A 15,010-nucleotide genomic window follows, 5' to 3' on the forward strand; every position below is an offset into this window, starting at 1 on the left:
TTTTAAAGTTTAAAGATGTTTTTATAAATGAAATAAGAAGAGCCAAGGTAAAAACTGGAAAAGAAATGAGAGCTAGGAAAGAAAGATTTGGAAAGGGAATTAACAACACAGAACAAGAGGTATAAAACCTTGCCCAAGCACCCAACTTCCTGAAATTTCGAAATGGACTAAATGAATACTAGAAAATTACAACGGACTGAATAGAAGCTCATGGTTCCACAAGAGAAGAAATATTAAAGCAAAGGCAAAAGACTGAAAGAAGCAGAAAAAGATTTAACGTATCTTATACCAAAAACAAATGACCTGGAAAACAGATGAAGGAGAAAAAAATTAAGAATCACTGGATTCCCTGAAAGCCAGAAACAGAAAACAACTAGGTTATGGTTTCAGGAAATCTTAAAGGAAAACTGCCCCATGTCTTAGAAGCAGAGGGCAAAGTGGAAAAAGAATCTACCTCCTGAAAGAAACTCCTAAAACAGAATATTCCCAGGAACACCAGGCAGAGACTGCACCAGGCTCAACTGGCCGCAGGGGACACTGGCTGTGTTGGGCTGGCTGGAGACGCCTGGGTGGGCAGCTTGATGCTCAGATCCCCTATTATTCTTCTGGAGTCAGTGTACTGAGTGGGCAGAGCCCCTGAAAGAATCCTGAACTTGCTGTTAACCAGAAAAGGGCTTCTGTGAGTTCTGAATGAAGCAGACAGGGCAGAGAGCCCCCTGCTGCAAGGTTGTGCAGTAATGACCAATGATCTCATAATTAAATAATTATCACAAGAGAAGGCAGGGAAATCTGCGGTCTATGGTGGCTACATTTTAAGTCAATATGTTTCCACTCCTCTAAGTAGAATGCCTAGTAAGGGCAGGGCTCACCCCAAGCTGCCTGACATGTGCAGAGAGGACACAGAACTCAATCCCCCAAGGAAATAATGAGAGGATCTATGTCCACCTGGGTCAGCTCATTGCCCGCCTGCTGCCATCACCTTGGCTTCCCCGGCACCAGCCCTGGACACCTTGAATCTGGGCAAGTTGATCTTTGGAACTCCTGCCCTAGGGCCCAGCTCAACTGACTGGAGACCAAGGGTGTGCAAACCAGTCCCCTGCCCCCGCTCTCCTACCATCCGCCAGCTCCCCCAACTTTGACTGGGCTTTCGCTTGTCACACTCACCCCACGAAAAAGCAGACTCCTTAAAGCAGGGGCTGTTTTACTTTGTAGCTGTATTCTCAATGCTGAGCACAGTAAGCACTTAAGAAATCAATTCTCTTTCCTTCACTCAAAAGTAACAAAGGGTGAAATTTAATATTAGGCAGTGGATGGGGCAGGTCAGCTAAAATTGTAAAAGACCTTTCCAAGCCTCAGGGCAGCAGACATTAGACCCCTCCTCACCTTTGCTTGCAAAGCTTATCATAAGGCACTATGATAGGTCTCTGCCCAAGCCAGGGTGGAGGCGGGTCAAAGGAGAAGCCAAGGAAAAGTCACCCTCAACCATTCTCTGCTCCTTGCCACCCCACTCCCAAATCTGGACAACTCCCCAGAGTCCTCTCCATCGTTCTCTCTTTTTTAAATATTAAAAACAAATTTTATTTTTGCCTAAGAACAATTTTACTGCCAAAGGGAGTCAATGCTATTAAATGAGTACTGTCATTTTCATTAAGAAAATTCTTTTTCTTGGAAGAGCTGTCTGCAGGTGTTCTCAGAGTAGGTATCAGCACCTTCACCTGGAAACAGCTTATCAAGCCAGAAGTCATGGTTTCCTCTTTCTAGCAGGTGTATTTTGGGAGAGTTTGCCTAAGTTCTGTGGAGTGAACTCGCGGCTGTTCATTTGGCCTGCAGGAGGGAATCCACCCTGCCAGGTGGCTGAGGAGCTTTGAAGAGTCTCCACACATCTTCTTCCAGGAGAGGAGGAGTCCTCTGCTCTGGCTGGAGATTCTCCTGCAGACGTTTCTGTTGTTGCTACTTCCTGGTGTGAGATTTAACAACACCCTGGCTCACTGCATCCACTCTGTCCATCAACAACTCCAGCCTCTTCGCCAGAGCATTACTGTGGTGTGAGGTTAATGTCAGGTTAATGGGGCGAGGGGGTAGGGTGGGTAAAGACCGTCCCTGCCCATTAACAGGCCTCAGACACCTTTTGTTCATTTCTAATGAGGCACACGGTCATGAGGGTTGTGCTCTCCAGCCCTGAAAAGTGTTATCTACACTCCGAGGTGAGGCTTTGCTTTAGGGCTTCTTTTTTGGAAGAAGGTTCCTGTGCCAGATGAGACTTTGGGCAGCTGTTTTAAGAAGCCCCCCAGCTTTAAAAACCCAGCCGTGGTGGTTGTCTCTCTGGTAGCAATGTACATGCATTGTCTATGGTCAGACAGCAGGAAGCCCTGCTTGTTGGTCTTTAGTTCTCTGTATTTTCTCTGAAGTTCAGGGTGCTAACTTTTCCCCTGAACTAAGTGAATGATACATGTGCTTGATTAATGTGATTGCTGACCCCTCCAAAGTGGCTTCCCTTTCAGAAGAGCAGCTCTAAGACCCTGTGCAGCAGGCCCTCCTGTGCATGCCCAGTCCTTGCTGATACACGTGGCTGGACTGAGCACCTCATGTTTTATCAGCCACAGCTGATTTCTTTTCTGGTTCCAACATTGACATGTTAAGCATTATAACTGGCACTTATTCCAACATGTCTCCAAAGGTGATGTTTGCCTTTTCAATGCTTCAGGAGAACAATCTTTCTCTTTACAAATTTCTGTCCCCTCTTGTCAGATCACAACCACAGCCTCCAAACTGCCACAAAGCCCTCCCTCATCCACCCTATCCCATCCACGGCTACTCAAAGTCTACATCTAACTGTCCCCTAAACTCCAGGGGCTCCCTATTGCCTCTTCTACCTTCCCAGCCTCGTTAGGCCCCTTCTCACGTGCCAAGATCCAGCCAAACTCCATTCTTGCTCGGCCTCATGCACAGCACTCTCATCCCCATGACTCTGCACTGGCTGTGTCCCATGCCTAGAATGCCTTCCCTCTCCAGTTCCACTTCTTGCTCAAAGGCCACCTTCTACAGGAAACTTCTCCTGATCCCTCTTCCACCAGCTGAAAGTCCCATTAAGTACCCTCCCTCCCTCCTTTTACCACCTGGTATTTCTTTTGTGTCTCTTTTGTGGACCCTTGTATATGTACATATTGTGCCCAATGACAAAATGTAAGCTCACTGAGGTAGGGATTGTTTCACTATTTATAACCCCATTCCCTGGCACAGAGCCTGACCCACAGGAGGGGCTTCTGGGCTGCTCAGTGATTGACCAGGAACTGCCTTCAGTGTCTGTGAGTATATTTCAGGGTGATAAACCAGGTAACCAGCCCTGAGCTGGACCAAGAAAATCAGGAGAGACACCCAAGGGGCCTTTTCATCTCGTTTGTCTTGGCTTGTTCTCTCTGAGTCCTCAGTGATGATGACAGAGTGGGAGCGAGGGCAGCCTCCTTTCATTGCCCTGTCGCTGCTGCTGGCATTTCCAATGAGAGTGGTAACAGGGAGGTGGAGGGGCATCCTTGCTTCACTCTCCTTTTTACTGGAGGGGTCCCCATTGCACATAATGCTTGTTTTTGGTTTTGGAAAGATGATTTTTATGAAATTAAGAACAGTCCCTCTGTGTCTGTACTTCATAGGGCTTTTAAGCATAAAACAGTGTCATACTTTGTCATAGACCTTTCCTGTATCTGTTGAGATGATCATGTGGTTTGGGATGTTTGGGGTTTAAATAAGATTAATTATGTTGACTGCTTTCCAAATATTGAACTATCCTTGCACCCCCTGGATAAATGTCACTTCGTCATAATGACTGTTTTCTTGGATAAATTGCTGCAGCCTGTTTGATGGGATTTTGTTTAAAACTTTTCAATCAATGTTCATTAATGATACTGGTCTATGGTTTTGCTTCTGTGCTTTATCTTTCCTAGTTAAGGTATTAGAACTCTATTTGTCTCATAAAAGAATTTCTAGTAGGGTTCTTTATTTCTCAGTTTTTGAGGACAATTTGTGAAGTCTGGGTACCAACTCTTCTTTACAAGTTTGATAGAATTCTCCTGTGAATCCAGCAGGGCCAGTAGTTTTTCCATTTCCTTATCTGAGATTGGATTATTTAAGCTCTCTGTCTGACCTTCTGATAATTTGGGGATGTGAGATTTCTGAGGTCTTCCTCTATTTCTTGTGTTCTCAGTTTTGGAGAAGGTATTCTTTATATTTTTTCCATGCAGAGCTTCCGGCAGGGCCAGCAGCAGAGGGAATAACCAATGGGGGATCCTCAAGAGCAGCCATCTTGACACTGTGACCTCCCAACCAGCAGCATCCTTTGGAGCCCTGCCCATGAAGGCATTCACATTCTTGATGAGGAGACACACAAGCAATACAGAATACTGAAAGTGTAATACAGTAGGGCCCAGAAGAACAGAAATCCTCAGATAACTAGAGTTATTCCTCCTGCTTTGAAGAAAGAGGGAAATCACAAGAAAACAAGACAGAATCCAAAGTCCTAACTCTCATGGTCCACAGTTATACAACCACACAAGGCCAGAAAGATGGCCTGGAGGCACATCAAGATCCTCTAAGAAATGCCCAGTTAGGTTCCTTAAACATATTTACAAAGGTAGGAAATGAAGATAAAAAGAAAAAGGGTTGTGCTGGGTCCAAAGTCAGGAAGACTGAGTTCGAATCCAGTACCACTCATTTACTAGCTGTATGACCCTAGGCAAGTCACTTAATTGTTTACCTCAGTTTTCTCATCTGTAAAATGAGCTGGAAAAGGAAATGGCAAACCACTCCAGTATCTTTATCAAGAAAACCTTAAAAAGGGGTCACGAAGGGCTGGACATGACTGAACCACAGAGTAACAACAAAATCTAATTAGTTAGGACAATGGAGTTAATGGATCTTTGTGTTTACGTTTTGTTTTTCTTAAAAGAAGGTTCTTCCATAATACTAGATAATAAGAGAGCCATAAGTTTCATTTAGTAGTAAGCCCTTTATTATAATACTCTAAATAGAGATAGATTTGTGTAAAGGAAAAAACATTCAAAGAACTCTGGAGCGGAGCGACCAATCTGACTTTAGCCAACAAGAGTGACGTAGGCCTCCAGCCTCCAGGCAGACAAGTGCGGGGCTACTGGTACACAACAGGACAAATGCTGTCAGGTATGGACAACATGGTCATTTGTTTGGATGTAACTGTTCTCTGTTACAAGGTAGAATATCAAAAACAAAACCACACGTGGGCCTCTTTACTTTGTAAACAGCTAGTTGACATATGACTTCAGTCATTGTCCTTTATTTTTTCTGAGACTAAGGACCATAGCCAACATTTGCCCAGCTCTCTTAAAGTCTTCAGGGTGACATGCAAATCCTGGTCTGGTCACCTGCACGCTGCCACTGTTGAACAACAACCAGCAAGGATGTGACAGAGCACACGCTTATCACTCGGCAGAAGAACAGGGTAAGGATGATCACTCACAGGGGGCCTCTTACCTTGAATGAGTGGTATGTAGCGAGCCAGCAGCTTGGCCCTCTTCTTCTCATAGCCTTTCTGAGTGATATCACCTAAAAAAAAACCAAACATTGAGGGAAATCTCAGTTTCAACTTAAAGATTTTCTCTTAAGTTTAAAACTGATCTCCTGAGAAAGTATGAAGCTGGGGCTGGGCCTTCATTCACAGATTGGTAGTGAAAGTCTTAGAAGCATGGGTGACAGCAGCAAGGCTTATCTTTTAGAGATGTTATTTTGCTCTGGATTTTTATATGGAGCTTTCTTGGTGTGAGTGATCAGTTAGTCCTAACATGGGCATTTTCTGGCAAGGATACCAGGTGGGCTGCCATGCACAGCAGTTCCATGGAAGCAAAACAAACAAAAACCAAAAGTCCACCACATACATACCTTGCAGTAGACAAACCCATAGACAAACTATTCCAAGGATACATTACCTATTGTCTTATTTAGTTTTGCAAAGGAAGTAAAAAAAATCCCAATTCTCCAAGGAATGAATTGGTCTACTTTTGAGGAAAAGGCTTTCCCCTCCACTTAACACCTAATTGTAGAAGTGGGAGGTAAAAGGATGCCCACCCTTACCATCTCCCACCAAACCAATGACACAATTGGGAGAGATTGCCCACCCAGGAATAGACCGTCCTAGAAAGCCTGATATTCTGTAGCCCCTACATAGCTGACATTATACTTTTTAAAACAATTTAGTTTACATAAAATATAATCGAGTATGTATAGTTAACTACGTCTGGTGTTGGTACAACTTCTCCTTGGGTTAACGAATCTAATTCAATTTATAGACTCTCAAAGTCTGCACCACATGATCATGAGAGGCAGCAAGCCATGAGCAGTTCAGCCTCAGAATGAAAGAATCTTTGCTATATAGTAGCCAGACAGAGTGAAGGAAATATGAGCCAGCCACCCACAAACACCCCCATGCATCCCTAGAGCATATTAATGAGGGGGGTTGCAGTCAGCCCTGCTACCAAGAGAAACAGGTCCCTAACATGGAAATACTAAAAACTCCAGAGCCCTAAAAATCCAAAGGCTATTTCCATCAGCAGTAATAACTGTTCAATTCTAAGGTAACAGTTCAAATTTACCCCAAGTCCATGGACCACCCCACCCCCTCAACCTCAGGGAGAGACTGTTGCTTAAAAAACTCGGCACCATAGCCTATCCAGAGGACAAGCGGTCCATACAGTTCACATTTCTACTTTCTAATTTTAAATTAAATCCCATAGAGAAAATGCACAGTTTTAGGGTCTTCTCCCTCCAGAAAATTCTCCTATTATTAAAAAGACAACAGATGACACCTTAGCAGTTTTAATATTCATGCATTAACATGAAACAATGATACGTATCTTGTTCTAACACAGTAGAGAACAATATTTTGAAAATGTGACAAACTGCATTCAGTTTCAGCGCAGACTAAATAGAAGTGCACAGACAGGTGAGAGTGAGTCTTCAGACGCTCTGATCCAGTATTTAAAATCACCATCTGAATGAGAAGTCTGACCCCAGGAGTCAGATAACTAAGTTGAAGCCTGCCTTTAAGTCAGCCCAATGTGGGGGGGAGGAGGGGGTACTCCATTTTGAGACAGAACAAGTGCATTTGCTGAAGACAGAGAAGCAGTCTCCCATGCCTTACCTTCCTTGGTCTATAAAACGCCACAGTGCAGCCAGAAGCAGCCTAAATGAAAATCCTTCAAATTACCCAGCCTTGATTCAGTCAGTCTCTGAACCACAAAAGCAGATCTAAGTATGAGGCTAAAGGAAAAAGGGTCCCTGAAAAGTCTGACTGTGGTATTGACTTTCCCGTTGTTGCATCAAGGTCAAGTTCACTAATCCTACAAAAAAGGGATGAGAAACAAGGAAGCTTTCCTTGCCCCTAGTGAAGAAAGGTCTTGAGTCAAACGCACGGGAAGGCCAGGCACGACACAGCTGAGCTTTCTTTGTTTCCTTCTGATATGATCTGAGGAGGATTCTGGGTTCTGTGTTCCACAATCGATCCCCACCCCCACCATAGAGGCCAGGCCTTTGTAACGCCTCACCCTGGCAAAGGGAGACACCCCTCCCCCGCCAAACCAGAGGCACATCTGGCAAGATAGAGCCCCAGCTGCTGCCATTCAGTCTTATACTCCCCCTGGTTATTAGGGGAGACAAAAGCTGTCTGATGATCCCAGTCCCAGGAACCAGCCGGGAATGTCTCAACTGAAAGTTAGAGCATGGCTTCAGAAAAAACTAGACTTCTCAGTCTTTCCCATGGAATGTTTCTCTAAATGTTCACATTTCGGCCTACATGAAAAAGGGAATTTGTAAATGACTTCAGTCCAATTCAGTTTTCCCCAAGCCTTGCCATGGGTAAGGTTCAGAATGTCCCTCCCTCTGCTGACATCCAGCCCCAAAGGCCTGCCTGGGCACACCTATCAGTCCAGCACGTGTCTGTCATGTACAAGCAATGACACGGTCCTCCAAATGCTCCACTGTTGGCCTGACCCACGCCTTTTACTCCACTTTAAGGTGGACTCCCAGATTCTACTCTGACTTATTTTCTTCTTCAACCATATAAAGTATGAATCTCAGTCTTGTCTCACGAAATTCAACAAAAAGATACCCTGATGTTTATGTAAGCTGTGAAAGATGATACAGTGGTTTGGATGAGGCTATTTCCATTTCCATTTCCAAAAGCAAAGCCAAAGGAAATACTCTACAATAATAACTAGCATTCATAAAACACTTGGAGGTACAAGAAGTGCCTTCCACATCTTAACTCATTTCATTTTCACAACATTCTGGGGAGATGGCAGCTATTATAGCTTTATTTAGCAGATAAGGAAACTGAAGCACCCTGAGACGCAGTAGCTTTTCCAGGGTCACACTAGAAATCAGTAAATATTAGAGGCAGGCTTAGACTTCCTGACTCAAGGACCAATGCTGTAGTCAGGACACCAACCCCAGATGCCCCAGCCAAAGCTACTCTTTCTCAAACAAAGTCTGAAAATGAAAAGCACTTGTGAAAATGAGAAACACCAGTGAACACTGGTGATGAAAGGCAATGTACAAAGATGACTGTGGCCCTGAATACGGTGCTCAATGTTTCAGCGCTTCTCTACAAGGCCGGCATGAAGCACAATCTCTCTCAGCTCTGCTCAGAGATACGTCTGAAGTATTCTCAATGCTGCCTGGGTACAGAAGGGGCCATGACTGAGCCTCTGGTTCCCTTTTATCCTGACCTGCCTTGGCCAAAGAATTCCGAACGGTTGGCTGAGCAAGCATGTGTCAGGTGCTCCTGGCTTAGCTATAGCATCGCTCGGTTCGCTGTCAGGCTCAGGAGGCCTAGGGGCACCTGAGAAAGCCAGTACACCACAGCAGAGCCTTTCAAAGTGCAGGGTCACTACCCCAGCCCCACCTGGCAGGTGGAGGCCAGGGAAGCTCTCAATGCAGACCTCCACCAGCCACGACTCCATCTAACTGATTGAGACCCAGCCCCATGTCAGCAATGCCCTACACCCCCCAAAAGCACTTGGCACAAAGTGACTGAACAGCAAGGGCTGGATGAATGCATCAACCCACAGTTTCTGGAGACCAGGCCCAAGTATAACATTAAATCAAGAGCTCCAAGGTGTAGACATGCACACTGTGTACAAACACGTGCTGTCAAGGAAAAGAAAGATTTCTAGCAACCAAAGAGCCAGACCTTAAAGCCACCATCTTTCCCCAAAGATGTGGAAGGACTTTCAAAATCACCTAGGCTGGGGGTGAGGTGGGTGGGCCTCGAGGGTACAGGTTCCCCACCTCTGACCTAGACTAACTCTAGCTAGGCAGCTGTCCCGGATGGTGGCTAGGGGCCACTACAGTGTGCAGAGTAGAGGGCCTAGAGTCAAGAAGGCTATTCTCCCCGAGTTCAAATCTGGTCTCAGACACTGAATAGTTGTGTGACCCTGGACATGTCACTTCACCCTGCTGGTCTCAGTTTCCTCATCTGTAAAATGGTACACCACTCCACTATCAGTGTCAAGAACATCTCAGATGAGGTCACGAAGGGTCAGACACAGCTGAACACCAAGAACAACTGTGACAGGCTAGGAGTCTCCCTCAGAACATCCTCAGCCAGTTTTACTGCTGGCCTCCACTTCCCAGAGCAGCTCCCACTATATCATGAGGCGGGTTTCTTTCTCCTTTTAACTTCCACAGACATCACTTACAATTCCAGGAGGTGAATGAGGACATGAGTACTATGCTAGTCATGGGGCAGCCTTTTGGACACCTGAAGGCGGCTACGTTGAGGTGCTCCTGAATCCTTTCCAAACTAAGCCTCTCGGTTCCTTCCCCTTCCTACCAGAAGGGTCCAAGGCTCTGGCTTATTAGCAAAGGCCCAGCCCCTAACACAAGCATCACTGGCAGCACTAGCTGTTCAATATTTGGAGCAGGAGGCTCCAGGGCACAGGTGCAGGGTTACCTGGCAGCAAAGGCCAAGCTCTGTTGGCTGGATGCTCCACCGCACCGCACACATGTGGAGGTTCTGAGAGCTAGCCCAGAAGGACCAGGACCAGGATTCGGCACGCTGGTAACCCAGCTACATGCTTGTCTCAGCTTAGCTTCCATCCTAATTGGGGTGTCCAGAAAACAAAGGGAAGTCTTGTGGGGGAAGGCCCCAGGGGCTGGGAGCACTACAAAAGGCTTCTGGGGAAGGACACATCTAAACTGAATCTTAAAGGAAGTAACCATGACAGTGAAGATGAGGATGATAGCTACAGGGCCTGCCATATGCCAGGCCCTGTGCTAAGCACTTTACAAATATCTTGTTGGATGCTCACAACTACCCTGGGAGGGAGGCGCTGTTAGGATCCCCATTTTACAGATGAGGAAGCAGAGTAAGGCAGACTGAGGCAGGCAGAGTAGGACCAGGATACCACTAGTAGGAGGTGTCTGAGGATGGATTTGAATTCCAGTCTTCCAGATTCTAGGCCTGGGGTTCCAGCCACTGAGCCACCTACTGCCCCTAGCCACAAGCCAATGCAAAGGAGTGTTGTGAGGAGAGGAGCAGTAAGGAGGCAAGCAGGGTTGGGCTGTGATATGTGCAGAGGACAGCAAGGCATCAGTAGACTGGAAGGGCAGGAAGGGGCCAAGGTGGATCTGACATCTGACTCACTTCCATGTTCCTGAACTCCAAGATTCCTGTACCTGGTTGCACCTGCACAAAGCTCTATTCACAGTGACCTCTGTAGGAGAAGTGGGCAAAGGCCCCGAATCCTTAAGAATCTGAAGAGCCACCTTCAGCACGGTTCCTGGGATTAACCCTTCACTGACCTTGCCTTAGTGTCCCTTCCCATCCCCCACTGCCCAAAGTCCCCGCCCCCTTTCCTTAGGAAAAGCCTGGCATTTCAAGGCTTTTTGACGCTAACCTTAACAACACTAAGACTTTGTAGAAAATCAATGCATTCTGAGCTGTAAATGGCAGCTTGGTCATTATCTCCAAAACCTCTGCACCAAAAGTCACACTAAGCCATTATAATGGGCTGCCATCCCCCTGCCCAGAGCAGTGGAGGTGGAGACATGGGGGCAAGCATTTCTTGAGGGGAAAAGGGCAACCCTTCTGGAGACCGCTCCAGCAGCCTGGAGTGCTGTCACACCCAAAAGACTGTATGCCTCTGTGGTGCAATTGTACACGAAGCACTCCCAAGTAGAGGCAAGGTGTGGAGAGACAGGAGTTTGAACACACAGACACCAAACATCAGACCTCAGACTTCTCTCTCACCACACCTTCTGCTCAAGCTGCAGAATGATGGGATGCTAAGTGTGGTCTCCTTTCCCTTTCCTTCCCTGAGTCAAATGGCAGATTAACGGGAAGGAATGAGACAAAGAAAACACACATGGTGTCATCTAATGCCCAAGCTTGCCCTGCATCAGACATCTGCTATCTATTTGAAGCTGTCAGCCAATGTCACAACTCCAAAAGACTTTCGGAGCCACTTATTACAAGAGAAAGCTGCACACACACTGAGTCCCCTCTGGCACAGAGGAGGCCAGAAGGCAGGCCAGGCCTTGGTTATTTAAGGGAAGGAGAGAATGACAGTCCCCTTCTGAGTGGGCGTGGCATGGGAGGGGCTTGGGAAGTCAGACCAAGGAGGGAGATTTTTCTGCTTATCTGAAAAGATCCCAGCTGCACACTCAGTTTATCAGGCTGACCTAGCCCAGCGGGAGCCAGGTTTGGAGCTGACTTGTTCAAGGACACACCGACAGTGCTGTTAGGTTAAAAGTAGCAAATTATGGGGGGAGGGAAGTTTTGTCCTGGAAAATAGGACAACTCAAGAAAACAAGGTCATAGGAGCCCCTTCCCATTCCTCTTGCTGGTCAAGGTGACAGTTCACCAGTGACCACACTGGGCACCACTTGGGAAGAACAAAGATAAAGGTTAGTAGCCAGAAAGCAACAAGATTAACATGAACACAGTACAAGCCATAACCAAAATGTCTAAAAGAGGAGAAATTCACATGACACCAAGCTAACTAAGCAAACTCAGTATACAAATACAGGAATGGAGATAAAGGAAATACACGTGGTACTATCTACCCTAAACTAAGTTCCCACAATGCCTCTGTTTGTACTGCACCAGGCATTTACTGTATATTTGAGACAGTTTTGAGGATCACAAGCATCCTGAAATATCTGACCCACTTAAAATTACATTTAAGTTTATATAGAAAACCTTTTATATCAGTAACAAATATGCCCTCCAAATCACATGGAACCAAGAATAAAATAATTCCAAGATGATTTCTCACCAGATGTGTAGAACCCACATAAGATTGCAAACCATCTTGGGGAAGGAGGGGGAGAAAATTTAAGACTTATGGAAGTGATTGTTGAAAACTGAAAACAAATAATTAAAAAAAGAAAAAAAAGAAAAGGTATTTTTTGCAAAGACCTACGCCATCAGCTGGGCTCTTGGGTATGAGCTTTTCTTTTTCCTCTCCTGCCTACTCCCCCTAACTTAACTTAAGAAGAAAAAGAAACTTCCTTCTACATCTGGGTGTCCTCTGAAACCGCCCAACGATTCCTAGTGAGAACGAGTGCTTATGACACACCTGTGCATCTTCCTCCCCTCCTCCCCATCTATGCCGGCCCTGCACCGAGCACTGGGCAGTATTATGTTCAATATAATACGACGGGCAGCCAGGTGCTTCAGTGGAGAGAATGCTGGGCCTGGAGTCAGGAACATTTATTTTCCTGAGTTAAATCCAGCCTCAGCCACTTACTATGACCTTGGGCAAATTATTTCACCCTGCTTGCCTCAGTTTCCTCCTCTTTCAAATGAGCTGAAGAAGGAAATGGCAACCCACCCCGACATCTTTGCCAAGAAAACCCCAAACGGAGTCGTGAAGTCAAACATGACTCAACAAAACATAATACCAATATCAGCAATAAAGACAGTCTCTGCCCCCCAGAAGCCTGCACTCTCATGGAGTGTGATAAAGGGACTGAGGGCTGACGACTGGGAAGGAAGCAGATAAGCCTAGAGAGTCAGGAGTGCGGACAGGAACCTGGCAAGAATCAGTGGCCTGGGTACTTCGGCAAAGGGCAGTCTATGCCAAGGACTCACCACTCAGAGGGCCCGAGGCATCTGAAAGAGAAGGCCAACGGCAAGGAAGTGGAACAGTGTGGAGAGTCATGGCACCTGAGTGCCAACAGCCTGGTCACCTCAAGAAATGACAGTTCAGGCAAGGGATCTCTCAGTCCAATAAGAGGGCCCCTGGGGCAATGGCATCTCTGAAAGGGGAGCAGGAAAGTCCAGAGTCAGAAGAAAGGCTGGCAGCGCTGTTCCTGCGTACACCATGTTTAGTGTAGGTGGACGTCAACTAAGTTTCCAGTTCTGTGCCACTATCAAGTGTGTTTATGTGTGTGTATGATATATATATACACATATATATATATACACACACAGATATAAATATATATATTCTATATTTCTATATGTGAGTCCTTTCTTTTTTTTCTTTGATAACTTTGGGGGATATTTGTCTAGTTCAGCAAATTCTGGGCACAGTTCCAAATTGATGAGTATGAGATTTTTACATAAGAAAATTCAGCACTTTCAAACTAATAATTGAAATTACTACAGTGAAATATAACTGCAAGTATTTTTCCACACACCCACTCTTGAAGATTGTTTGGAATCCCCCAAAGACAACAGCAGACTGTGTGTGGAGAACAGTCTCATGCAAAGGTGGCCACATCCTGGCAGTTCCCAGCTATTATGTCCTTTTCTGGGGGGAAGCCACTTTACCATACAAGTTAAACCTTTTAGAATCACTCATCTTTGTAGAAAGGACAGAAACAAATCTATATTGCTGGACAACTGTCTTTCTTCATTCAGCAGTATCTAATCCTAATCTCTGGGCAAAATCCTGGCACATATGGAACTCAATCAATCTGTACACTATAGTTCAAACACAATGACCACAACTATGGTTAAGCATCATCTGGTATTGAAAATTTTTTTTTAAAATAGCTAAAATTTATATAGTGCCTACTATGTGCCACACATAGTGCTAAGCGCTTTAAAAATATTGGTTTTTTTGATTCTCACAACAACCCTGTGAGGTAAGTGTCACAATTATTCTCATTTTATAGATAAAGAAAGTGAGACACAGAGTGATTAAATGATTCACCCAGGATCACACAAGCAGGAAATATCTGAGGTTGGATTTGAATTTGAGTCTTCCTGACTCCAGGCCCACCCTTCTATCTACAGCACATCCTAGCTGCCTCAAAAATGCGAAGGAATTTACAAAACAAAGATTAAAATGCAGAAGTATCTCTCAGAGGCACAGACAATTGCAAAATACTTCTCATTACCAACCCTATTTTCTAAGTGTGAGCCCCTAAGCAGAAACAAACCAATTTACAGACAGGACAGGCCAAGTGGGGCACTGGCAGCCTGGGTCTTACGGCAGAGGGAAGCTTAATTCAACTCTGATGTTAATTTAATTTAAAGGGTTAATTTAAAAGTGTGTATGTGTGTACGTGTGTGTGTACACACACACACGTACACACACACTCCAGTGTCGAATAGTGATCTAAAAACAATAAGAACATTTTCACTGAGTTAAAAAGCTAACTAAGTAAAAGCAGGGTTTGCTTTTGTCACATGGACATCACACTTGGTGGCTTCTTCTCTTGGCGGCTCTCTGACTCATCCATCAGGAGCCAGCTGGGGCCACTGGGTGTTCATCCAAGGGAATGGGGCAAAGCGCTCCTGTAGACAAACCAAAAAGAGCTAGGGAATTGGTCTAAGTGCAGAGCTACAGCATCCCACCTGGCTCTCATTTCCAAGAGCACCAGAGTCATCACAAGTCTTACCAACGAGACAATGGAACAGGAGTTGGGATGTAAATAAAAATCAGAAGGAGGATTGCCTATTCTAAGACCAATAGAATCAATTGCTTTAGCATCTGGTAGTACATTTTAAATAATCTACAATTTGAAGAAGGAA

The 15,010-nt window shown here is 45.3% G+C and overlaps 1 protein-coding gene across 6 annotated transcripts in view; it reads right to left on the reverse strand.

The window, feature by feature from the left end:
• Positions 1-15,010, reverse strand: part of DIP2A (disco interacting protein 2 homolog A) — a 111,630-nt gene that overhangs the window by 67,710 nt on the left and 28,910 nt on the right. For all 6 annotated transcript variants that reach the window (XR_011974025.1, XR_011974024.1, XM_072640777.1 and 3 more), the window contains exon 2: positions 5,500-5,571. Coding sequence is in view for 4 of the 6 variants with exons in the window: in XM_072640777.1 (XP_072496878.1) it covers positions 5,500-5,571 (72 nt within the window). In the remaining 2 variants the exon portion in view is untranslated. The remainder of the gene's footprint in view (positions 1-5,499; positions 5,572-15,010) is intronic.

This window comes from Notamacropus eugenii, chromosome 2 (genome assembly GCF_028372415.1).
Source record: "Notamacropus eugenii isolate mMacEug1 chromosome 2, mMacEug1.pri_v2, whole genome shotgun sequence".
In the NCBI taxonomy this organism is placed as follows: domain Eukaryota; kingdom Metazoa; phylum Chordata; class Mammalia; order Diprotodontia; family Macropodidae; genus Notamacropus; species Notamacropus eugenii.